The sequence below is a fragment of the Oncorhynchus masou genome, chromosome 25 (genome assembly GCF_036934945.1).
Source record: "Oncorhynchus masou masou isolate Uvic2021 chromosome 25, UVic_Omas_1.1, whole genome shotgun sequence".
Taxonomy (NCBI): domain Eukaryota; kingdom Metazoa; phylum Chordata; class Actinopteri; order Salmoniformes; family Salmonidae; genus Oncorhynchus; species Oncorhynchus masou.
In genome coordinates, this window is record NC_088236.1 from 18,383,524 (window position 1) to 18,408,863 (window position 25,340).

At 50.2% G+C, this 25,340-nt stretch overlaps 1 protein-coding gene across 4 annotated transcripts in view; it reads left to right on the forward strand.

Annotated features, from left to right (window-relative positions):
* The window catches only part of LOC135513864 (dedicator of cytokinesis protein 8-like), a 137,392-nt gene that overhangs the window by 74,445 nt on the left and 37,607 nt on the right, over positions 1-25,340 (forward strand). For 3 of the 4 annotated variants that reach the window (XM_064936837.1, XM_064936841.1, XM_064936840.1), the window contains 18 exons: positions 1,529-1,649; positions 1,789-1,859; positions 2,001-2,145; positions 2,628-2,729; positions 8,187-8,282; positions 8,369-8,603; positions 10,107-10,268; positions 10,723-10,898; positions 14,246-14,341; positions 15,331-15,426; positions 18,225-18,374; positions 18,553-18,666; positions 19,576-19,731; positions 21,493-21,629; positions 21,763-21,926; positions 23,355-23,506; positions 24,727-24,912; positions 25,089-25,215. In XM_064936837.1, coding sequence (XP_064792909.1) covers positions 1,529-1,649; positions 1,789-1,859; positions 2,001-2,145; positions 2,628-2,729; positions 8,187-8,282; positions 8,369-8,603; positions 10,107-10,268; positions 10,723-10,898; positions 14,246-14,341; positions 15,331-15,426; positions 18,225-18,374; positions 18,553-18,666; positions 19,576-19,731; positions 21,493-21,629; positions 21,763-21,926; positions 23,355-23,506; positions 24,727-24,912; positions 25,089-25,215 — 2,486 coding nt within the window. The remainder of the gene's footprint in view (positions 1-1,528; positions 1,650-1,788; positions 1,860-2,000; positions 2,146-2,627; positions 2,730-8,186; positions 8,283-8,368; positions 8,604-10,106; positions 10,269-10,722; positions 10,899-14,245; positions 14,342-15,330; positions 15,427-18,224; positions 18,375-18,552; positions 18,667-19,575; positions 19,732-21,492; positions 21,630-21,762; positions 21,927-23,354; positions 23,507-24,726; positions 24,913-25,088; positions 25,216-25,340) is intronic. The other variant, XM_064936838.1, reaches the window with a different exon arrangement.

The following is a 25,340-nucleotide window of genomic DNA, read 5'->3' on the forward strand; positions in this document are numbered from 1 at the left end:
AAGCACACACACACACACACGTGTCGATGCATACCACACACAGACTGCACAAAAGCATTTACAGGTTAGTACACTCACTCAATTCTCCTGAAACCACTTTTTGAATATTGCATATTCTGCATATTCTCCTCAAAGCTTTAGTTTGACTGCATGGATTTACCATAGGACATAGCTTCAAGCAGTGTAAACAGGTTGGCCAGGTTCATGACTTACTAGTGTAGTATCTGTCTCCATGCTAAGCACCATGTACACATGTCCCTTCATGTGAGCTTTACACATGTTAGACAGTCATGGAGGTATTTAACACAGCACATACTGTAGCTTCAGGCCTTCTATATTCCATCAATGTCGTGAACAGGTTTGCTGGGACTTCTACAACCAGTCTGACCTGACACAACCCCCAATGCTGTCAACATTTCACTCCTTCCTCCTCACTTCTCGCCAGATGAACACTGTGTCCCAAATGGCACCCTATTCCCTATAGGGCTCTGTTCAAAAGTAGTCCACTATATAGGGAACAGGGTGCCGTTTGGGACACAGCCTAAGAGTGTGTCTCCTGTCTCGGGACAGATGACTACATTGTTACATAGTTTTTAGTCTCACACTAATGTTCACACCACATCTGGTTCATTGGTAAGACTAGTTTTCAGGCCCACGTGGTGTATTGTGTCATATCATGCTTGTGTTAGCTTCACCGGGTGCCATCTAGTGGTGTAGTATGGATGTGTTTCATCTAACTCTGAATAGGAGTTGTGGTGTTGATAGAAGATGGTCATTTCCTGACCACCTGACCAGGAAGAACTCTGGGCACTGACGTTTACTATACTTAGGGCTTGGGCTGCTGATTTGTGGAGGCATGAACTTGTGGGAGTTTCCACCATATTTCTTATACCAGTCATTTTGTTTTCGAATCAGTGAAGGGAAGTGAACAAGTGCATACTTTGGGAGGAAGGAGAGATCGAGTTTGTCCTCGCCTGGTACTCTCTACAGTGACCACATCATTCCTTTCATCATTAGGAAGTCATTTGAGTATGCAGTGCTGTAAACAGAAAAATAACCATCTCCTCCTCCCTTTGTCTCTTCTCTCTCCCTTTTCCCTCCCTTTCGCTCTCTCTCCAGGAACCTGCTCTATGTATACCCCCAGCGACTCAACTTTGTCTCTTCTCTCTCCCGTTTCCCTCCCTTTCGCTCTCTCTCCAGGAACCTGCTCTATGTATACCCCCAGCGACTCAACTTTGTCTCTTCTCTCTCCCGTTTCCCTCCCTTTCGCTCTCTCTCCAGGAACCTGCTCTATGTATACCCCCAGCGACTCAACTTTGTCTCTTCTCTCTCCCTTTTCCCTCCCTTTCGCTCTCTCTCCAGGAACCTGCTCTATGTATACCCCCAGCGACTCAACTTTGTCTCTTCTCTCTCCCTATGTTTCCCTCCCTTCGCTCGCTCTCTCCAGGAACCTGCTCTATGTATACCCCCAGCGACTCAACTTTGTCTCTTCTCTCCTCCCGTTTCCTCCCTTTCGCTCTCTCTCCAGGAACCTGCTCTATGTATACCCCCAGCGACTCAACTTTGTCAACAGGCTGACTTCAGGAGGAAGGAATATCACTATTAAAATCCAGTTTATGAGTGGAGAAGACCCCAGCTGTGTGATGCCTGTGAGTTTCTCTCTCTCTCTCACACACACACACACCACGCACGCACACACACACACACACACACAGTGTTCACCCATGTTGCTGTGACATTGTACAACATGGTTTCATTGAGTTTACTCTGCTTTCTTTTTCCTCGTAGGTCATTTTTGGGAAATCGAATGGTCCTGAGTTTGTGCAGGAAGTATACACCCCAGTCACGTACCATAACAAGCAAGTGGATGCTATTTTAAATACTACATGCTAAATTACAATGACACAACTACGGCATAACATGCTACATTTTGTAATATAACAATCTAACATTTTGTTTTGTGTTGTCTCTGACCTCTGTCCCATGTGACTGTGCCTCAGGTCTCCAGACTTCTATGAGGAGGTGAAGATGGCTCTGCCTGCCAGGCTGACTGAGAGACACCACCTGCTGTTCACATTCTACCACATCAGCTGTCAACAGAAACAGAACCAGACTGGAGCCAGTGAGACACTCATAGGTTACTCTGTAAGTCTGACCCCTCATGCCTGGTCTCACCTGGGCCTATATTCACAAAGTGCCTCACAGTAGGAGTGCTGATCTAGGATCAGGTTTGCCCTGTTCAAGCAATCTTATTCACTGTGATCTAAAATTCTAAACTAATCCTAGAGCAGCACTCCAAACTCTGAGACATAATGGCGGCGTTTATTTGCTAATATTTGGGCGAAAGACCAGAATGGGGCTGCCTGTGTAATCTAATCTGATTGGTCAAAAGACCAATGATTGACAAAAGATCAGAATTAGGCTGCCTGTGTAAACCCTGCCTTTATGAATATGGGTCCTGGTCTCATCTGAACGTGCAGATACTCTACTGAACATGGTGCTGGTTATTTATGATCAATATACTTCTTCTCAATGATGTGTCGAGGTAGATGCGTCCTCTGTATGTATTTGTCCGTTGTCAATGTTTGCTGTGGCTGATCTTCTGTTTATCCCTCTGTGTACTGTAGTGGCTGCCTATACTGAGTACTGACAGACTACAGACTGGTCAGTACTGCCTCCCTATCGCCCTGGACAGATTGCCTGTTAACTACTCACTGCACTCACCTGAGGTAACATTCATTTGGCCATTTCAATTCTCCAAACAACAGTTTAACACAAGTTGTATCAAAAAATTGTCAAGAGTGGAGTGGCTCCCCCTGGGGAGAAAATATCACTTTCAATACATTTGTTGATGTACTGATTTATTGATTGGGTTTAGATGGCAACAGACATGACATCTCTGCAGAACATCCCCCTCTCTCTGCAGAAACATCCCTGCAGAACATTCTCTCTGCAGAACATCCCCCTCTCTCTGCAGAACATCCCCCTCTCTCTGCAGAACATCCCCCTCTCTCTGCAGAACATCCCCCTCTCTCTGCAGAACATCCCCCTCTCTCTGCAGAACATCCCCCAGAACTCTCTCTGCAGAACATCCCCCTCTCTCTGCAGAACATCCCCCTCTCTCTGCAGAACATCCCCCCCTCTCTCTGCAGAACATCCCCCCTCTCTCTGCAGAACATCCCCCCTCTCTCTGCAGAACATCCCCCTCTCTCTGCAGAACATCCCCCCCTCTCTCTGCAGAACATCCCCCTCTCTCTGCAGAACATCCCCCTCTCTCTGCAGAACATCCCCCCTCTCTCTGCAGAACATCAGAATCTCTCTGCAGAACATCCCCCCCTCTCTCTGCAGAACATCCCCCTCTCTCTGCAGAACATCCCCCCCCTCTCTGCAGAACATCCCCCTCTCTCTGCAGAACATCCCCCTCCCCTCTCTCTGCAGAACATCCCCCCTCTCTGCAGAACATCCCCCTCTCTTGAACATCCCCCTCTCTCTGCAGAACATCCCCCTCTCTCTGCAGAACATCCCCCCTCTCTGCAGAACATCCCCCCCCTCTCTGCAGAACATCCCCCCTCTCTGCAGAACATCCCCCTCTCTCTGCAGAACATCCCCCCTCTCTCTGCAGAACATCCCCCTCTCTCTGCAGAACATCCCCCTCTCTCTGCAGAACATCCCCCTCTCTCTGCAGAACATCCCCCTCTCTCTGCAGAACATCCCCCCCTCTCTCTGCAGAACATCCCCCCTCTCTCTGCAGAACATCTCTCTCTGCAGAACATCCCCCTCTCTCTGCAGACACTCTCTCTGCAGAACATCCCCCTCTCTCTGCAGAACATCCCCCCCCCTCTCTCTGCAGAACATCCCCCTCTCTCTGCAGAACATCCCCCCTCTCTCTGCAGAACATCCCCCCCTCTCTCTGCAGAACATCCCCCCCTCTCTCTGCAGAACATCCCCCTCTCTCTGCAGAACATCCCCCTCTCTCTGCAGAACATCCCCCCTCTCTCTGCAGAACATCCCCCTCTCTCTGCAGAACATCCCCCCTCTCTCTGCAGAACATCCCCCCTCTCTCTGCAGAACATCCCCCCTCTCTCTGCAGAACATCCCCCTCTCTCTGCAGAACATCCCCCTCTCTCTGCAGAACATCCCCCTCCTGCAGAACTCTCTGCAGAACATCCCCCCCTCTCTCTGCAGAACATCCCCCCCTCTCTCTGCAGAACATCCCCCCTCTCTCTGCAGAACATCCCCCCCTCTCTCTGCAGAACATCCCCCCCTCTCTCTGCAGAACATCCCCCTCTCTCTGCAGAACATCCCCCCTCTCTCTGCAGAACATCCCCCCTCTCTCTGCAGAACATCCCCCCCCTCTCTCTGCAGAACACCCCCCTCTCTCTGCAGAACATCCCCCTCTCTCTGCAGAACATCCCCCCTCTCTCTGCAGAACATCCCCCCCTCTCTCTGCAGAACATCCCCCCTCTCTCTGCAGAACATCCCCCCTCTCTCTGCAGAACATCCCCCTCTCTCTCTGCAGAACATCCCCCCCTCTCTCTGCAGAACATCCCCCTCTCTCTGCAGAACATCCCCCTCTCTCTGCAGAACATCCCTCTGCAGAACTCTCTCTGCAGAACCCCCCCCCTCTCTGCAGAACATCCCCCCTCTCTGCAGAACATCCCCCCTCTCTCTGCAGAACATCCCCCTCTCTCTGCAGAACATCCCCCTCTCTCTGCAGAACATCCCCCCCCTCTCTCTGCAGAACATCCCCTCTCTCTGCAGAAACTCTCTGCAGAACATCCCCCCTCTCTCTGCAGAACATCCCCCTCTCTCTGCAGAACATCCCCCCTCTCTCTGCAGAACATCCCCCCTCTCTCTGCAGAACATCCCCCCTCTCTCTGCAGAACATCCCCCATCCCCCCCTCTCTGCAGAACATCCCCCCCTCTCTCTGCAGAACATCCCCCTCTCTCTGCAGAACATCCCCCTCTCTCTGCAGAACATCCCCCCTCTCTCTGCAGAACATCCCCCCTCTCTCTGCAGAACATCCCCCCCCTCCCCAGAACTCTCTGCAGAACATCCCCCTCTCTCTGCAGAACATCCCCCCTCTCTCTGCAGAACATCCCCCCTCTCTCTGCAGAACATCCCCCTCTCTCTGCAGAACATCCCCCTCTCTCTGCAGAACATCCCCCTCTTTCTCTCTGCAGAACATCCCCCTCTCTCTGCAGAACATCCCCCCTCTCTCTGCAGAACATCCCCCTCTCTCTGCAGAACATCCCCCCTCTCTCTGCAGAACATCCCCCTCTCTCTGCAGAACATCCCCCCCTCTCTCTGCAGAACATCCCCCCTCTCTCTGCAGAACATCCCCCCTCTCTCTGCAGAACATCCCCCCCCTCTCTCTGCAGAACATCCCCCCTCTCTCTGCAGAACAGAACATCCCCCCTCTGCAGAACTCTCTGCAGAACATCCCCCCTCTCTCTGCAGAACATCCCCCTCTCTCTGCAGAACATCCCCCTCTCTCTGCAGAACATCCCCCCCTCTCTGCAGAACATCCCCCCCTCTCTGCAGAACATCCCCCCTCTCTCTGCAGAACATCCCCCCTCTCTCTGCAGAACATCCCCCCTCTCTCTGCAGAACATCCCCCTCTCTCTGCAGAACATCCCCCCCCTCTCTCTGCAGAACATCCCCCTCTCTCTGCAGAACATCCCCCCCCTCTCTCTGCAGAACATCCCCCTCTCTCTGCAGAACATCCCCCCTCTCTCTGCAGAACATCCCCCCCCTCTCTCTGCAGAACATCCCCCTCTCTCTGCAGAACATCCCCCTCTCTGCAGAACATCCCCCTCTCTCTGCAGAACATCCCCCCTCTCTCTGCAGAACATCCCCCTCTCTCTGCAGAACATCCCCCTCTCTCTGCAGAACATCCCCCCTCTCTGCAGAACATCCCCCCTCTCTCTGCAGAACATCCCCCTCTCTCTGCAGAACATCCCCCCTCTCTGCAGAACATCCCCCCTCTCTCTGCAGAACATCCCCCCTCTCCCCCCCCTCTCTCTGCAGAACATCCCCCCCCCCTCTCTGCAGAACATCCCCCCCCTCTCTGCAGAACATCCCCCTCTCTCTGCAGAACATCCCCCCTCTCTCTGCAGAACATCCCCCCCCTCTCTCTGCAGAACATCCCCCCTCTCTCTGCAGAACATCCCCCCTCTCTCTGCAGAACATCCCCCTCTCTCTGCAGAACATCCCCCCTCTCTCTGCAGAACATCCCCCCCTCTCTGCAGAACATCCCCCTCTCTCTGCAGAACATCCCCCCCTCTCTCTGCAGAACATCCCCCCTCTCTCTGCAGAACATCCCCCCCCTCTCTCTGCAGAACATCCCCCTCTCTCTGCAGAACATCCCCCCTCTCTCTGCAGAACATCCCCCTCTCTCTGCAGAACATCCCCCCCTCTCTGCAGAACATCCCCCCTCTCTCTGCAGAACATCCCCCCTCTCTCTGCAGAACATCCCCCTCTCTCTGCAGAACATCCCCCTCTCTCTGCAGAACATCCCCCTCTCTCTGCAGAACATCCCCAGAACTCTCTCTGCAGAACATCCCCCTCTCTCTGCAGAACATCCCCTCTCTCTGCAGAACATCCCCCCCAGGGCTCTCTGCAGAACATCCCCCTCTCTCTGCAGAACATCCCCCAGGGCTTCTGCAGAACATCCCCCCCTCTCTCTGCAGAACATCCCCCTCTCTCTGCAGAACATCCCCCCTCTCTCTGCAGAACATGTCCCCAGGGCTTCTGCAGAACACCCCCCTCTCTCTGCAGAACATCCCCCCTCTCTCTGCAGAACATCCCCCCTCTCTCTGCAGAACATCCCAGGGCTCTGCAGAACATCCCCCTCTCTGCAGAACATCCCCCCCCCCTCTCTGCAGAACATCCCCCTCTCTCTGCAGAACATACTCTCTCTGCAGAACATCCCCCCTCTCTCTGCAGAACATCCCCCTCTCTCTGCAGAACATCCCCCCTCTCTCTGCAGAACATCCCTATAGGGACATCTCTGCAGAACATCCCCAGACTCTCTGCAGACATCCCCCCCTCTCTCTGCAGGACATGTCACCCCCTCTCTCTGCAGAACATCCCCCCTCTCTCTGCAGAACATCCCCCCTCTCTCTGCAGAACATCCCCCTCTCTCTGCAGAACATCCCCCCTCTTCTGCAGAACATCCCCCCCTCTCTCTGCAGAACATGTCCCAGGGCTCTCTGCAGAACATCCCCCCCTCTCTGCAGAACATGTCACCTGCAGAACATCCCCCCCTTCTGCAGAACGGGTACTCTCTGCAGAACATCACCCCCTTTCAGCAGAACATCCCCCTCTCTCTGCAGAACATCCCCTCTCTCTGCAGAACATCCCCCCCTCTCTGCAGAACATCCCCAGGGCTCTCTGCAGAACATCCCCTCTCTCTGCAGAACATCCCCCAGGGCTCTCTGCAGAACATCCCCCTCTCTCTGCAGAATGTCCCCTCTCTCTGCAGAACATCCCCCCTCTCTGCAGAACATCCCCCCTCTCTCTGCAGAACATCCCCCCTCTCTCTGCAGAACATCCCCCCTCTCTGCAGAACATCCCCCCTCTCTCTGCAGAACATCCCCCCCCTGACAGACATCCCCCCCCCTCTCTCTGCAGAACATCCCCCCTCTCTCTGCAGAACATCCCCCTCTCTCTGCAGAACATCCCCCCAGGGCTTCTGCAGAACACCCCCCCCCTCTCTCTGCAGAACATGTCCCAGGGCTTCTGCAGAACATCCCCCCTCTCTCTGCAGAACATCACCAGGGCTTCTGCAGAACATCCCGGGTACTCTCTGCAGAACATCCCAGAACCTCTCTCTGCAGAACATCCCCCCCTCTCTGCAGAACATCCCCCCTCTCTCTGCAGAACACCAGGGCTCTCTGCAGAACATCTGCCCCCTCTCTCTGCAGAACATCCCTCCCATGTCTCCAGGGCTCTCTGCAGAACACCCCCCTCTCTGCAGAACATGTCTCTGCAGAACATCCCCCTCTTCTGCAGAACATCCCCCCCTACTCTCTGCAGAACATCTCTCTGCAGAACATCCCCCTCTCTCTGCAGAACAGACCCCTCTACTCTCTGCAGAACACCCCCCCCCCTCTCTCTCTGCAGGGCTCTCTGCAGAACATTCTCCCTCAGGTTCTTAATATGCCAATCTTTCTCTCTGCAGAGGATTACCCCTCAGGTTCCTCCAGTCAAGTGGATGGAAAGTCACAAAGGAGTTTTCAACCTGGAGATACAGGCTGTGTCCTCAGTACACACACAGGTAAGTCTAACACACACACACACACACACACACACACACACACACACACCTTTATGTAGTCATTTATTTACCCCACCCCTCCCCAGGACAACCACTTGGAACGTTTCTTCACATTGTGCCATGCCCTGGAGGGCGGAGTGACGTTCCCTCTCCGGGTTCGGGAAGAGAAGATTCCGGAGAACAAGCTGGAGCATGAGCTGAAGCTGAGCATCATCTCCCTGTCGTCCTCCAGACTAGAACCTCTGGTCCTCTATCTCCATCTGGTCTTAGATAAACTGTTCACCCTCATCATGCAGCCCATGGTCATCGCTGGACAAACAGGTACCTATAGGGACATGTCACCAGGGCTTTCAGACAGACGGGTACCTATAGGGACATGTCACCAGGGCTTTCAGACAGACGGGTACCTATAGGGACATGTCACCAGGGCTTTCAGACAGACGGGTACCTATAGGGACATGTCACCAGGGCTTTCAGACAGACGGGTACCTATAGGGACATGTCACCAGGGCTTTCAGACAGACGGGTACCTATAGGGACATGTCACCAGGGCTTTCAGACAGACTGGTACCTATAGGGACATGTCACCAGGGCTTTCAGACAGACTGGTACCTATAGGGACATGTCACCAGGGCTTTCAGACAGACGGGTACCTATAGGGACATGTCACCAGGGCTTTCAGACAGACGGGTACCTATAGGGACATGTCACCAGGGCTTTCAGACAGACGGGTACCTATAGGGACATGTCACCAGGGCTTTCAGACAGACGGGTACCTATAGGGACATGTCACCAGGGCTTTCAGACAGACGGGTAACAATAGGGACATGTCACCAGGGCTTTCAGACAGACGGGTACCTATAGGGACATGTCACCAGGGCTTTCAGACAGACGGGTACCTATAGGGACATGTCACCAGGGCTTTCAGACAGACTGGTACCTATAGGGACATGTCACCAGGGCTTTCAGACAGACTGGTACCTATAGGGACATGTCACCAGGGCTTTCAGACAGACGGGTACCTATAGGGACATGTCACCAGGGCTTTCAGACAGACTGGTACCTATAGGGACATGTCACCAGGGCTTTCAGACAGACGGGTACCTATAGGGACATGTCACCAGGGCTTTCAGACAGACGGGTACCTATAGGGACATGTCACCAGGGCTTTCAGACAGACGGGTACCTATAGGGACATGTCACCAGGGCTTTCAGACAGACGGGTACCTATAGGGACATGTCACCAGGGCTTTCAGACAGATGGGTACCTATAGGGACATGTCACCAGGGCTTTCAGACAGACTGGTACCTATAGGGACATGTCACCAGGGCTTTCAGACAGATGGGTACCTATAGGGACATGTCACCAGGGCTTTCAGACAGACGGGTACCTATAGGGACATGTCACCAGGGCTTTCAGACAGACTGGTACCTATAGGGACATGTCACCAGGGCTTTCAGACAGACGGGTACCTATAGGGACATGTCACCAGGGCTTTCAGACAGACGGGTACCTATAGGGACATGTCACCAGGGCTTTCAGACAGACGGGTACCTATAGGGACATGTCACCAGGGCTTTCAGACAGACGGGTACCTATAGGGACATGTCACCAGGGCTTTCAGACAGACTGGTACCTATAGGGACATGTCACCAGGGCTTTCAAACAGACGGGTACCTATAGGGACATGTCACCAGGGCTTTCAAACAGACGGGTACCTATAGGGACATGTCACCAGGGCTTTCAGACAGACAAGTAGTCTGACCTGATATGTTTGAGACGTGTTTTGTTGTAACTAACTGTGTGTGTGTTTTATTTCCTAGCCAACCTGGCCCAGATAGCGTTTGAGTCAGTGGTGTCAATCGTCAACAGTCTCCACAACAGCCAGGAGTTGGCCAGGGACCAGCAGGGCAGGAACGGTCTCCTAGCAACATACCTGTACTGGGTGTTCCGTCTGCCTGACTCCAATGAGCTCCTTAACACAGGTAGGAAGGAACCACCGGACACGTTGTCATGGTGATGTGACTGTATGGACAGTCTAACTTGTGAAGAGAATGGACATTCCTGCGCTACAGGAATGTGCTCAGCTGAACACCCGAACTGTAGATACGTTGCATGAAACAGATGTCACTGAAATGAAGGGGAACTGTGTAATTACATCAATACAATGCTATAGGAGTGCAGATCTGTGCAACTAAGGTAAAGTGTAACCAGGTAGATCATGCCAGTGACAAGGTTCTCAATAGAGGACCGTCATGCTCTCCCAAAAGTGTGGTTGGTGCGTAACACCTGTGGATAAAGAGAACCAGATCGTGTGATGGGTCCGCAAGCAAAACGTTGTTGCATAAAGTTTCAACTTAATGACCTTCTTCAGTGTGCAGGTGAAGTGTGGCGTTCAGGTCGATCATTAAGTGACATGGTTCTCCCCTGTGTGCCCAGGTCCAGGGGGTGTGGTACCTCCCACTGAGGGCCGCTACAGTACTATGGGGCGGGCCTCGGCCACCACAGTAGGTACCATGTTACTGCAGTCCCGGCTCCGCAGCAGCAGCAACCCTGATATCCCTGCCCCACACACTGCAGAAGACGCAGAGGTGAAAAACGTCCTGTCAGCTAAGGTACTGCAACAGATACAGGGTCGTGGTTGAGTGGGTAACACTGGATGTTCAATCCCAGAGTCCACTGCTCACACTTTGTCTCCTCTTAAAGGACACTGAGCATGCTAGCTGTTACCATAGACTTCCAGTCATTCCTTTAAAGCTAGTTAGTAATTGCGCTAAGTGAGCAACTTCCTTCAAACTGCACACAGACATACAAATGAAATCCACGTGTTCATCGGACTCTGGAGAAGTAGATAAAAGGCTTCAATTCCAAAATCCCAAAGTATCCTTTTAACTTGTGAATCTCTACACTAAAGACAGAGTCAATGAACATCCTTATCAAAGCCTGTCACAGAGGAACATCCTCTATCATGAGCCTGTCACAGAGTCAATGAACATCCTCTGTCATGAGCCTGTCTGCAGAGTCAATGAACACTGAGCCTGTCACAGAGTCAAAAGACAGTCAATGAACATCCTCTGTCATGAGCCTGTCACAGAGAGTCAATGAACATCCTCTGTCATGAGCCTGTCACAGAGAGTCAATGAACATCCTCTGTCATGAGCCTGTCACAGAGAGTCAATGAACATCCTCTGTCATGAGCCTGCCACAAACAGAGAGTCAATGAACATCCTCTGTCATGAGCCTGCCACAAACACATAGTCAATGAAATCCTCTGTCATGAACCTGCCACAAACACATAGTCAATGAACATCCTCTGTCATGAGCCTGTCACAAACACAGAGTCAATGAACATCCTCTGTCATGAGCCTGCCACAAACAGAGAGTCAATGAACATCCTCTCATGAGCCTGCCACAAACACAGAGAGTCAATGAACATCCTCTGTCATGAGCCTGTCACAGAGAGTCAATGAACATCCTCTGTCAAGCCTGTCACAGAGAGTCAATGAACATCCTCTGACATGAGCCTGCCACAAACACAGAGTCAATGAACATCCTCTGTCATGAGCCTGTCACAAACAGAGAGTCAATGAACATCCTCTGTCATGAGCCTGTCACAAACAGAGTCAATGAACATCCTCTCATGAGCCTGCCACAAACACAGAGTCAATGAACATCCTCTGTCATGAGCCTGCCACAAACAGAGAGTCAATGAACATCCTCTGTCATGAGCCTGCCACAAACAGAGAGTCAATGAACATCCTCTGTCATGAGCCTGCCACAAACACATAGTCAATGAACATCCTCTGTCATGAGCCTGTCACAAACACAGAGTCAATGAACATCCTCTGTCATGAGCCTGTCACAGAGTCAATGAACATCCTCTGTCATGAGCCTGCCACAAACACAGAGTCAATGAACATCCTCTGTCATGAGCCTGTCACAGTCAATGAACATCCTCTGTCATGAGCCTGTCACAGAGTCAATGAACATCCTCTGTCATGAGCCTGTCACAGAGTCAATGAACATCCTCTGTCATGAGCCTGCCACAAACAGAGAGTCAATGAACATCCTCTGTCATGAGCCTGCCACAAACAGAGAGTCAATGAACATCCTCTGTCATGAGCCTGTCACAGAGTCAATGAACATCCTCTGTCATGAGCCTGTCACAGAGTCAATGAACATCCTCTGTCACAGAGTCAATGAACATCCTCTGTCATGAACCTGCCACAAACACAGAGTCAATGAACATCCTCTGTCATGAGCCTGCCACAAACAGAGAGTCAATGAACATCCTCTGTCATGAGCCTGTCACAAACAGAGAGTCAATGAACATCCTCTGTCATGAGCCTGTCACAGAATCAATGAACATCCTCTGTCATGAGCCTGTCACAAACAGAGAGTCAATGAACATCCTCTGTCATGAGCCTGCCACAATCAGAGTCCATGAACATCCTCTGACATGAGCCTGCCAAAAACACAGAGTCAATGAACATCCTCTGTCATGAGCCTGTCACAAACAGAGAGTCAATGAACATCCTCTGTCATGAGCCTGTCACAAACAGAGAGTCAATGAACATCCTCTGTCATGAGCCTGCCACAAACAGAGAGTCAATGAACATCCTCTGTCATGAGCCTGCCACAAACACAGAGTCAATGAACATCCTCTGTCATGAGCCTGTCACAGAATCAATGAACATCCTCTGTCATGAGCCTGTCACAGAGTCAATGAACATCCTCTGTCATGAGCCTGTCACAGAGTCAATGAACATCCTCTGTCATGAGCCTGTCACAGAGTCAATGAACATCCTCTGTCATGAGCCTGCCACAAACAGAGAGTCAATGAACATCCTCTGTCATGAGCCTGTCACAAACAGAGAGTCAATGAACATCCTCTGTCATGAGCCTGTCACAAACAGAGAGTCAATGAACATCCTCTGTCATGAGCCTGTCACAAACAGAGAGTCAATGAACATCCTCTGTCATGAGCCTGTCACAAACAGAGAGTCAATGAACATCCTCTGTCAAACACAGAGTCAATGAACATCCTCTGTCATGAGCCTGTCACAGAGTCAATGAACATCCTCTGTCATGAGCCTGTCACAAACAGAGTCAATGAACATCCTCTGTCATGAGCCTGCCACAAACAGAGAGTCAATGAACAACATGAGCCTGCCACAAACCACAAAACACAGTCAATCAATGAACATCTGTCATGAGCCTGTCACAGAGTCAATGAACATCCTCTGTCATGAACATCCTCCTGCCACAAACAGAGAGTCAATGAACATCCTCTGTCATGAGCCTGCCACAAACAGAGAGTCAATGAACATCCTCTGTCATGAGCCTGTCACAAACAGAGAGTCAATGAACATCCTCTGTCATGAGCCTGCCACAAACACAGAGTCAATGAACATCCTCTGTCATGAGCCTGTCACAGAGTCAATGAACATCCTCTGTCATGAGCCTGCCACAAACACAGAGTCAATGAACATCCTCTGTCAAACACAGAGTCAATGAACATCCTCTGTCATGAGTCTGCCACAAACAGAGAGTCAATGAACATCCTCTGTCATGAGCCTGCCACAAACAGAGTCAATGAACATCCTCTCATGAGCCTGCCACAAACACATGTTGATACTGTAGCTACATCCTCTAGCATAGCCTCTGACTGTTTGTTGGTTTACAACACATCAGTACCTTCAAGGCTTTTTTTGATAACCCCTGGGTCTATGGCTGCAGTGTAGACTCACTGGTTTTGGCCAACTAAAACCATGTCTGATTTCCAAATTGCTCTCCATGGACCATGGTCAAAGGTAGTGCACTATTTAGGAAACGGAGTGCCATTTGGGACCCACACACCACATCTGTTTGTCTCTGTGTGTCTGAAGCTACAATAGTCCAGATAGTCCAGTCAGACTCAGATTCTTCATGACCACCTTGTTGTTGCTGTCCTCTCCCTCAGGGCCAGAACAACCCAGGCAGTCGTATGTCGACCTATGTGGATGTGAGCAGCCACCCTCAGAGCTCTACGGGCGGGACCCGGCCCTCCAACAGAAAAGTAAATTTTACCAGAAAGATCCCGGGAATAAATGTCTTTATTCACCTCTGTGATGCCAACAGTCACCAGCAGAGGGCAGTGTGGCACTGAGCAGACCAGATCACATACTGTAGCATGTAGACTTCCATAAAGTATCTTTCATATTTTCTTTATCAAGGCAAGTCAGTTAAGAAAAAATTCTTATTCACAATGACTGCCTAGGAACAGTGGGTTAACTGCCTTGTTCAGGGGCAGAATGACAGACTTTTAACTTGTCAGCTCAGGGATTCGATCTAGCAACCTTTCGGTTACTGGCCCAACACTAGAACCACTAGGTTACCTGCCACCCCATACTGGCCAAACACTGACCAAATCATCCTCATTTGCATTCTGAGTAGAAGGTTCTATAAATGTCGAAGTAGGATGTTACATGGCAGCCAGTAAAATGTTAAATCTGTAACAGATAATGTGATGTGGATTTCACTGATGTCAGAGCGAACCACACGAGTATGTGAAATAGAACCTGAACATGGCATTGAACTGTGGGTCTACACAGTCACAAAGATTTAACAGAGATTAAACGTGTGTGTGTGTGTGTGTGCGTGCATTTCAAAATCACTCTGTTTTGAGGCGCTGTTCTTGTGTTTGCCATGTTCAAATAAGACCAGACCCTTTGAAATGCTGTATCAGATTTCACTGGCTGGGTCACAGTGCATTTGACTAACTCTGGTTTGTGTTGAACTGAGGACTGTGGCACCAGCAGTCAGTCCGTCATTCAGTCAGTAAATACATCTGTCGGTCTGTCTGAGTCTCTCTCCCTCTCTCTAATCTCTCTTTCTCTCTAACGTATAGGTTGTACTTTTCTTTTAAGAAGTCATCCGCTAGAACACTGAGATAGTCCAGGATTGATGTGGTCCTTTGAAGTAGTACACTGTGTTCTACATGTAGGTTACCAGACACTACTGTATTAGTGGTGGTAGTGACCCAAGGCTCTTTTTCTCCTTTGACAGCAGTTCCATGAAGAGTTGGCTCTACAGATTGTGGTCAGCACAGGAGTCTGCAGAGAGAACGCATATAAATATGCCTGGTTCTTCTTTGAACTGTTGGTGAGTGTGTTCAATATACTCTGAATGTACAAACATTAGGAAGCCTCCCTAATATTGAGTTGCATCCCCTTTTGCCCTCAGAACAGCCTCAATTTATTAGGGCATGGACTCTGCAAGGTATCGAATGAGTTCCACAGGGATGCTGGCCCATGTTGACTCCAATGCTTCCTACAGCAGTGTCAAGTTGGCTGGTAGTGGATCTCTACTCTGAACAGCTCGTTCCGTCTCATCCCACAGATGATCAATTGGATTGAGATCTGGTGACTGGGCAGGCCACTGCAGTAAACTGAATTCACTGTCATGTTTGTGGAACCATTCCTGGACAATCCTAGCCTTGTGGCGTGGGGCATTATTCTGCTGAAAAAATGTATTTGCAGACGGATACACTGCTGTCATGAAGGGATGCACCTGATTGGCGATGATGTTCAGATATCCTGTGGCATTCAAATGCTGCTCCACTTATCAGGGGCCCAATGTATGCCCTGAAAACACACCCCACACCACCACCAGCCTGTAATGTTGACACGCGGCATGATGGACGCACGTACTCGTGGTTTTCTCCATACCCTAGTATGATCCAGCAATGTTTTTCTAATTCTCCACTGTCCACTGTTTTAGTTTCTTAGCCCACTGCAACCGCATTTTCGTGGCTTTCTGCTGAAAGATATGGAACGCAGCTGCCATAACCCATTCTGCCATAACCCATTCTGCCATACTCATTCTGCCATACTCATTCTGCCATACTCATTCTGCCATACCCCATTCTGCCATACCCCATTCTGCCATACCCCATTCTGCCATACCCCATTCTGCCATACCCCATTCTGCCATATATACCCCATTCTGCCATATATACCCCATTCTGCCATACCCCATTCTGCCATATCCCATTCTGCCGTCCCCCATTCTGCCATCTCCCATTCTGCCATACCCCATTCTGCCATACCCCATTCTGCCATATATACCCCATTCTGCCATATATACCCCATTCTGCCATACCCCATTCTGCCATATCCCATTCTGCCGTCCCCCATTCTGCCGTCCCCCATTCTGCCATACCCCATTCTGCCATACCCCATTCTGCCATATATACCCCATTCTGCCATATATATACCCCATTCTGCCATATATATACCCCATTCTGCCATACCCCATTCTGCCATAGCCCATTCTGCCGTCCCTCATTCTGCCGTCCCCCATTCTGCCATACCCCATTCTGCCATACCCCATTCTGCCACGTCCCATTCTGCCACGTCCCATTCTGCCACGTCCCATTCTGCCACGTCCCATTCTGCCACGCCCCATTCTGCCACGCCCCATTCTGCCACGCCCCATTCGGCCACGCCCCATTCTGCCATATATACCCCATTCTGCCATATATACCCCATTCTGCCATATATACCCCATTCTGCCATATATATACCCCATTCTGCCATATATATATCCCATTCTGCCGTCCCCCATTCTGCCACACCCCATTCTGCCACGTCTCATTCTGCCACGTCTCATTCTGCCACGTCCCATTCTGCCACGTCCCATTCTGCCACGTCCCATTCTGCCACGGCCCATTCTGCCATATATACCCCATTCTGCCATATATACCCCATTCTGCCATATATATACCCCATTCTGCCATATATATATCCCATTCTGCCGTCCCCCATTCTGCCACGTCTCATTCTGCCACGTCTCATTCTGCCACGTCCCATTCTGCCACGTCCCATTCTGCCACGTCCCATTCTGCCACGCCCCATTCTGCCACGCCCCATTCTGCCACGCCCCATTCTGCCACGCCCCATTCTGCCACGTCCCATTCTGCCACGTCCCATTCTGCCATATATACCCCATTCTGCCATATATATACCCCATTCTGCCGTCCCCCATTCTGCCACGTCCCATTCTGCCACGTCCCATTCTGCCACGTCCCATTCTGCCACGCCCCATTCTGCCACGCCCCATTCTGCCACGCCCCATTCTGCCACGTCCCATTCTGCCACGTCCCATTCTGCCATATATACCCCATTCTGCCATATATACCCCATTCTGCCATATATACCCCATTCTGCCATATATACCCCATTCTGCCATATATACCCCATTCTGCCATATATACCCCATTCTCCCATATATACCCCATTCTGCCATACCCCATTCGTGTCAAGGTATGACAAGTTGTGCATTCAACCAATGTTGTACTGGACTGTCAGTTGACTAACAGTAGCCTGCCTGCTGCTCTGCACAATTCATGTCAACCTCTTTTGTCATTTTTCATCAATGACCTGTTTTCAACCACTGGCCTCCCGTTGTCTGGATGTCCTTTGGGTGGTGGACCATTGTTAATACACATAGAAAACGGTTGAGCGTGAAAAACCCAGTAGTGTTGCAGTTGACACACTCAAACCGGTGCGCCTGGCACCTACTACCATACCCCGTTCAAAGTCACTTAAATCTTATGTCTTGACCATTTACCATCTGAATGGAACACATACACAATCTATGTCTCAAAATATTTCTTTAACCTGTCTCCTCCCCTTCATCTACACTGATTTGAAGTGGATTTAACAAGTGACTTCAATATGGGATCATAGCTTTCACCTGGATTCACCTGGTCAGTCTGTCATGGAAAGAGTAGATGTTCCTAATGTTTATGTTCCTAATCTATTTACTTGAATGGCAAAGAAGCTCTAGCATTTTTAGCTTAAGTGTGTGTGTGTGTGTGTGTGTGTGTGTGTGTGTGTGTGTGTGTGTGTGTGTGTGTGTGTGTGTGTGTGTGTGTGTGTGTGCGTGTGTGTGTCCAGGTGAAGAGCATGGCCCAGCATGTGTCTCAGCTGGAGAAGCAAGACGTCCCTCGCAGGAGCCGCTTCTCAGACCGCTTCAAAGATGATGTCACAACCATTGTCTCTGTGGTTACTGCTGAGATAGGGACCATCCTGGTCAAACAGCAGAAGGTTGGTAATGATGTCATTATGAGCCTTTAGTAGACTTACAAACACTTTTTTAGAGACCCAATCTATCAAATCATCACTTAATGCAGTTTGCTTTTAATTTTTTATCCTGATGTTTCTAAGGAGACCATTGGCTGTTTTTAACTGAAATCATGTTTTTGTTTGTTTTTGTTGTTGTTAGGAGTTGGAGCAGGCAGAGAAGGTGAACATCAGCCTGGCCTTCTTTCTGTATGACCTGCTGTCTCTAATGGACCGAGGCTTTGTCTTCATCTTGGTCAAAAACTACTGCAACCAGGTCACTACAACAATATACTATCCTAACCGCAAGACGCTACCCTAACCATAAGACGCTACACTAACCATAAGACGCTACACTAACCATAAGACGCTACCCTAACCATAAGACGCTACACTAACCATAAGACGCTACCCTAACCACAAGACGCTACCCTAAACACAAGACGCTACCCTAACCACAAGACGCTACCCTAACCACAAGACGCTACCCTAACCACAAGACGCTACCCTAACCACAAGACGCTACCCTAACCACAAGACGCTACCCTAACCACAAGACGCTACCCTAAACACAAGACGCTACCCTAAACACAAGACGCTACCCTAAACACAAGACGCTACCCTAACCGCAAGACGCTACCCTAACCATAAGACGCTACACTAACCATAAGACGCTACCCTAAACACAAGACGCTACCCTAAACACAAGACGCTACCCTAAACACAAGACGCTACCCTAACCACAAGACGCTACCCTAACCGTAAGACGCTACCCTAACCGTAAGACGCTACCCTAACCGTAAGACGCTACCCTAACCGTAAGACGCTACCCTAACCGTAAGACGCTACCCTAACCGTAAGACGCTACCCTAACCGCAAGACGCTGCCCTAACCGCAAGACGCTGCCCTAACCGCAAGACGCTGCCCTAACCGCAAGACGCTGCCCTAACCGCAAGACGCTACCCTAACCATAAGGCACTACCCTAACCATAAGGCACTACCCTAACCATAAGGCACTACCCTAACCATAAGGCACTACAAAATATGGTAGTTACATGGTAGTTGCATGAAGGATGTTGGCACTGCATAATTATAAAGGAGGTGACCAATTCCAGACTCTGATATGTGTCTGACCATATCCCATGTCAATAACCTAACCTGACCTTGACCTATCCCCCCCCTCCAGATGTCGACAAAGACCGTTTCCATGCCAACCCTGATAAGCATGCGATTGGAGTTCCTGCGTATCCTGTGCAGTCACGAGCACTACCTCAACCTCAGCCTTTACTTCAGTAGCCCTGCCTCTGCACCCGTCTCTCCATGCCCATCCATCTCCTCACAGGTCAGTTTGCACGTCAGTCAAAATCATATTGACCAGTCTCCAGCACTCACCTGGCTTTGGGATTTTAGGTTATAGTGTAGTATGTTTAAGTAAGGTGGGTTCTCTCTCTCTGGCTTTAAATACTTTCTCTCCTTTTATATTCCAACCTCTTTCTCTCTTTCACTCTCCTCCATCTTTCTCTCTTTCACTCTCCTCCATCTCTCTCTCTCTCACCCATCTCCCTTTCCCTTCTCTCTCTCCCCCGTCTCTTTCACTCTCTCTCCCTCATCTCTCTCTCTCCTCCCCATCTCTCTTTCTCTCTCTCTCCTCCCCATCTCTCTTTCTCTCTCTCTCCTCCCCATCTCTCTTTCTCTCTCTCCTCCCCATCTCTCTTTCTCTCTCTCCTCCCCATCTCTCTTTCTCTCTCTCCTCCCCATCTCTCTTTCTCTCTCTCCTCCCCCATCTCTCTCTTTCTCTCCTCCCCCGTCTCTCTCTCTCTCTCCTCCCCCGTCTCTCTCTCTCTCCTCCCCTGTCTCTCTCTCTCTCTCTCTCCCCCGTCTCTCTCTCTCTCTCCTCCCCCGTCTCTCTCTCTCTCTCTCTCCTCCCCCGTCTCTCTCTCTCTCTCTCCTCCCCCGTCTCTCTCTCTCTCCTCCCCCGTCTCTCTCTCTCTCTCTCTCTCTCCCCCCCCCCGTCTCTCTCTCTCTCTCTCTCTCCTCTCCCTCCCTCTCTCTCTCTCCTCCCCCGTCTCTCTCTCTCTCTCTCTCCCTCCCCCGTCTCTCTCTCTCCCTCCCCCGTCTCTCCTCCTCCCCCCCCTCTCTCTCTCTCTCTCCTCTCCCGTCTCTCTCTCTCTCTCCTCTCCCGTCTCTCTCTCTCTCTCCTCCCCCGTCTCTCTCTCTCTCCTCTCCCGTCTCTCTCTCTCTCCTCCCCCGTCTCTCTCGCCCTCCTCTCCCTCTCTCTCTCCCTCCTCTCCCGTCTCTCTCTCTCTCCTCCCCCGTCTCTCTCTCTCTCTCTCTCTCCTCCCTCCCTCTCTCTCTCTCTCTCTCTCTCCTCTCCCGTCTCTCTCTCGCCCTCCTCTCCCGTCTCTCTCTCCCTCCTCTTCCGTCTCTCTCTCTCCTCCCCCGTCTCTCTCTCTCTCTCTCCTCTCCCGTCTCTCTCCTCCCGTCTCTCTCTCTCTCCTCTCCCGTCTCTCTCTCTCTCCTCTCCCGTCTCTCTCTCTCTCCTCTCCCGTCTCTCTCCTCCCCCGTCTCTCTCTCTCTCCTCCCCCGTCTCTCTCTCTCTCCTCCCCCGTCTCTCTCTCTCTCTCCTCTCCCCTCTCTCTCTCTCCTCTCCCTCTCCCTCTCTCCCTCTCTCTCTCTCCTCCCGTCTCTCTCTCTCCTCTCCCGTCTCTCTCTCTCTCCTCTCCCGTCTCTCTCTCTCTCCTCCCCCGTCTCTCTCTCTCTCTCCTCCTTCGTCTCTCTCTCTCCTCCTTCGTCTCGCTCTCTCTGCTCCCCGTCTCTCTCTCTCTCTCTCTGCTCCCCGTCTCTCTCTCTCTCTCTCTCTGCTCCCCGTCTCTCTCTCTCTCTCTCTGCTCCTCTCTCTCTCTCTCTGCTCCCCCTCTCTCTCTCTCTCTCTCTGCTCCCCCTCTCTCTCTCTCTCTCTCTGCTCCCCGTCTCTCTCTCTCTCTCTCTCTCTCCTTCCCCGTCTCTCTCTCTCTCTCTCTCTCTCTCCTCCCCCGTCTCGCTCGCTCTCTCTCCTCCCCCGTCTCGCTCGCTCTCTCTCTCTCTGGCCTCTTTCTCTCTGCAGAGCTCCAGTTCCTGTAGTTTCCAGGAGCAGAGGATCCTGGGGCTGTTTGAGCTGTCCCAGGAGTTTAAACAGCAGCACTACCTCGCTGGTCTACTGCTCACTGAGCTCAGCGCTGCACTGGACATGGAGTCAGAGGGGTTGGTACACACACACACAACACCTCACTGCCCACTATCTCAGGAAACTGTGACATGGAGTGTGAGGGGTCTGTCAACTACACACTGACACAAACAAAAATACGTGTGTGCTTATAAGATTGTGTGTGTGTAGGGGTAAGGTCCAGAAGAAGGCCATCAACGCCACCTACAGTCTGCTGTGTGCACATGACCTGGACCAGCGCTGTACCCGTCCTGACGTCCGGGCCAAGGTGGCCACTCTCTACCTCCCCCTGGTGGGCATCATCATTGATTCCATCAACTACCTGGACTTCACAGGTACTGACCTGGCCACATCCCATACCCACACCTATACCCTGCCCATTGGGACTTAATGTAGAGTCTGGCTAAGGAGTTGGTTGATTGGTTTGGAACTGGGTTGATGTGAACTGTGTTTAGAGAGCGTTGGGTTCAGGGCCGTGGCTGAGTGGTAACAATCATGGATTCAGAGCTATCTATCTAATAGAACTCAGAGGGTTTTCTTTAATGGAAGCTTCTCTAATGTCAAAGATGTAAAGTGTGGTGTACTGCAGGGCAGCTCTCTAGGCCCTCTACACTTTTCTATTTTTACCAATGACCTGCCACTGGCATTAAACAAAGCATGTGTGTAAACACAGCTAATGAAGTCACTGAAACCCTTAACAAAGAGTTGCAGTCAGTTTTGGAATAGGTGGCCAGTAATAAACTGGTCCTGAACATCACTAAAACTAAGAGCATTGTATTTGGTACAAATCATTCCTTAAGTTATAGACCTCGGCTGAATCTGGTAATGAACAGTGTGGCTGTTGAACAAGTTGAGGAGACTAAATGACTTGGCATTACCTTAGATTGTACACTGTCATGGTCAAAACATATAGATGTAATAGTGGTAAAAATGGGGAGAGGTCTGGCTGTAATAAAGAGATGCTCTGCTGTTGTTTGACACCACACTCCAAACGCAAGTCCTTCAGGCTCTAGTTTTGTCTTATCTTGATTATTGTCCAGTCGTGTGGACCAGTGCTGCAAGGAAAGACCTAGTTAAGCTGCAGCTGGTCCAGATCAGAGCGGCACGTTTTGCTATTAATTGTAATCATGGGGCTGATATGAATGACTGCATCACTTCTTCTTTTAATAAGAAACAATGTGTTGAAAATCCCAAATTGTTTGCATAGTCAACTTACACACAGCTCTGACACACACACTTACCCCACCGGACATGCCACCAGGGGTCTTTTCACAGTTCCCAAACCCAGAACAAGTTCAAGAAAGCGTACAGTATTATATAGAGCCCTTATTGCATGGAACTTCCTTCAATCTCATATTGCTCAAATAAACAGCAAACCCGGTTTAAAAAATAGATAAGCAACACCTTGCAGAGTAACGCCTCTCCCCTATTTGTTCTAGATAGTGTGTGTATGTATTGGATATGTAGGCTGCGTGTGCCTTTAATTTTTTTTTACGTAGCTCTGTCGTTGAGCTGTTCTTGTCTATTGATGTTCTGTATTATGTCATTCTGTATCATGTTTCATGTTTTGTGTGGACCCCAGGAAGAGTAGCTGCTGCTTTTGCAACAGCTAATGGGGATCCAAATAAAATACCCCAAAAATCTTTGCTCTCAACAAATGAGACTCCCCACCATAGTCTCCCCTTCAAAGGTTATCCCCTTTCAACCTCTGTATCTCCTGGTAACTTCTAATCTGTGTATTTGACTCTTGTGTGTCTCCGTAGTGTCCGAGGCTCGCGGAGGGAAGAGCAAGACCGGAGGGTCAGACGAAGACCCCGACAACATCCCGCCCATTAATCAGTCTATTGCTATGGCAATCGCCGGCAATCCCTTCAACACCTTGGCGAGGAATGCCCTGGCTTCCATGGCGTCTGTGGTAAGGCTGTAGGAATGTTGCCATGGTTTTGTATCAGTAGGACTCTCTTCTTTCACCTCCAAGCACATACTGTATGTTTGGGTTCCTCCATCAGACCTGGATTAAGTTAGCTTTTTAAAATGATTAATTCACAATTTCAACTAGAGTAGTAAATTCCTTGCTGTGTGTGTGTGTGTGTGTGTGTGAGTGTGAGTGTGAGTGTGTGTGCACGCATCCACAAGAGGGCGGTGGTGTAGTAGGTGTGCTGCTGTGAGGTAGACTGATGAGCTGTCGGAAGCAGACACACACACCATCCATTAGGAGATGCCAGCTCTCTTTCTCTATTCCTCTATCTCTCTCACACGCGCACGCACACACGCACACACCCTGGGAGATGCTTTATGGGCAGGAATTATCATCATAAGTGAACTGGGCTGTGCTGAGAGACACACATATCCATCAAATGTAGCCACGGCAACCACACAGCCACATAACACCCTCCCTCTGTCTCTCCTATTATACTTTGTCTGTGCAAGATGGATGTATGCCCTATGCACAATGCGTTATTTTTTTTAACAGTTTTGAAAAGTGTTTAACATATTGACATTGAACACAAGTCGAGGCCTTAAGCCTGCCACTTGAGTAATAGCATCTATGGAATCAGTAGGAGTTTAATGGTTGTCTTCATCAGAGGTCCCAATTAACTCTGTGTAATAGTGTTACTCAATGGTAGACATCAATCACTGGTCTGTATGGAATATTCATCAAACTCAACCTCTGAATTACATGTAGTAGTGGAGAGCCTTGGCTGCGGCTAATTGGGATCCCAATAAAATACAAGAACCCATAAACCACACTATACTACAGTATGTCTCTGTCCACTCTAAAGTATACAGTATGTCTCTGTCCACTCTAAAGTATACAGTATGTCTCTGTCCACTCTAAAGTATACAGTATGTCTCTGACCACTCTAAAGTATACAGTATGTCTCTGACCACTCTAAAGTATACAGTATGTCTCTGTCCACTCTAAAGTATACAGTATGTTTCTGTCCACTCTAAAGTATACAGTATGTCTCTGTCCACTCTAAAGTATACAGTATGTCTCTGACCACTCTAAAGTATACAGTATGTCTCTGTCCACTCTAAAGTATACAGTATGTCTCTGACCACTCTAAAGTATACAGTATGTCTCTGTCCACTCTAAAGTATACAGTATGTCTCTGTCTCTCTCCTCTGTAGCAGTCTGCTAAGGCAGTGGCCACCCTGTCAGCAGAGACCAGTCGTAACCTGCTGCTGTGTTTCCTGTGGGTGATGAAGAACGCTGAGAGGAGTCTGATCCAGCGCTGGACTGTAGACATGCCCTCAGCACAGCTCAACAGACTGCTAGAACTACTCACCATCTGTGTTTCCTGCTTTGAGTACAGGGTAAGTGTATCTGCGCCCTGCATGGTGTATATGCCTAATTACGTCTGTAAATAGGACAGAAATGTGTGTGTTATTCTCACTGTGTTTGTGCGTGCATGCCTTCACGCATTGTGTGTGTGTTATTCTCACTGTGTTTGTGCGTGCATGCCTTCACGCATTGTGTGTGTGTTGTGCAGGGGAAGCGGAGCAGTGATAAGGTGAGCACGCAGGCCTTACAGAAGTCCCAGCAGGCCAAGATGCAGCTGGAGGACTCCCTACTGAGGGGCATCGGAGCCCGGGGGGAAATGATGCGCCGGGCTGGAGGTCAGTACCACCCACCACTCTGTCTGATTGATGAAAAGCAGCTACATGCACAGTACACGACTTAGAAGTTTATCTCCTGAAAAGCAGCTCTGAGTAGCTGAAAAGGGAACGATGGCACTCCTAAG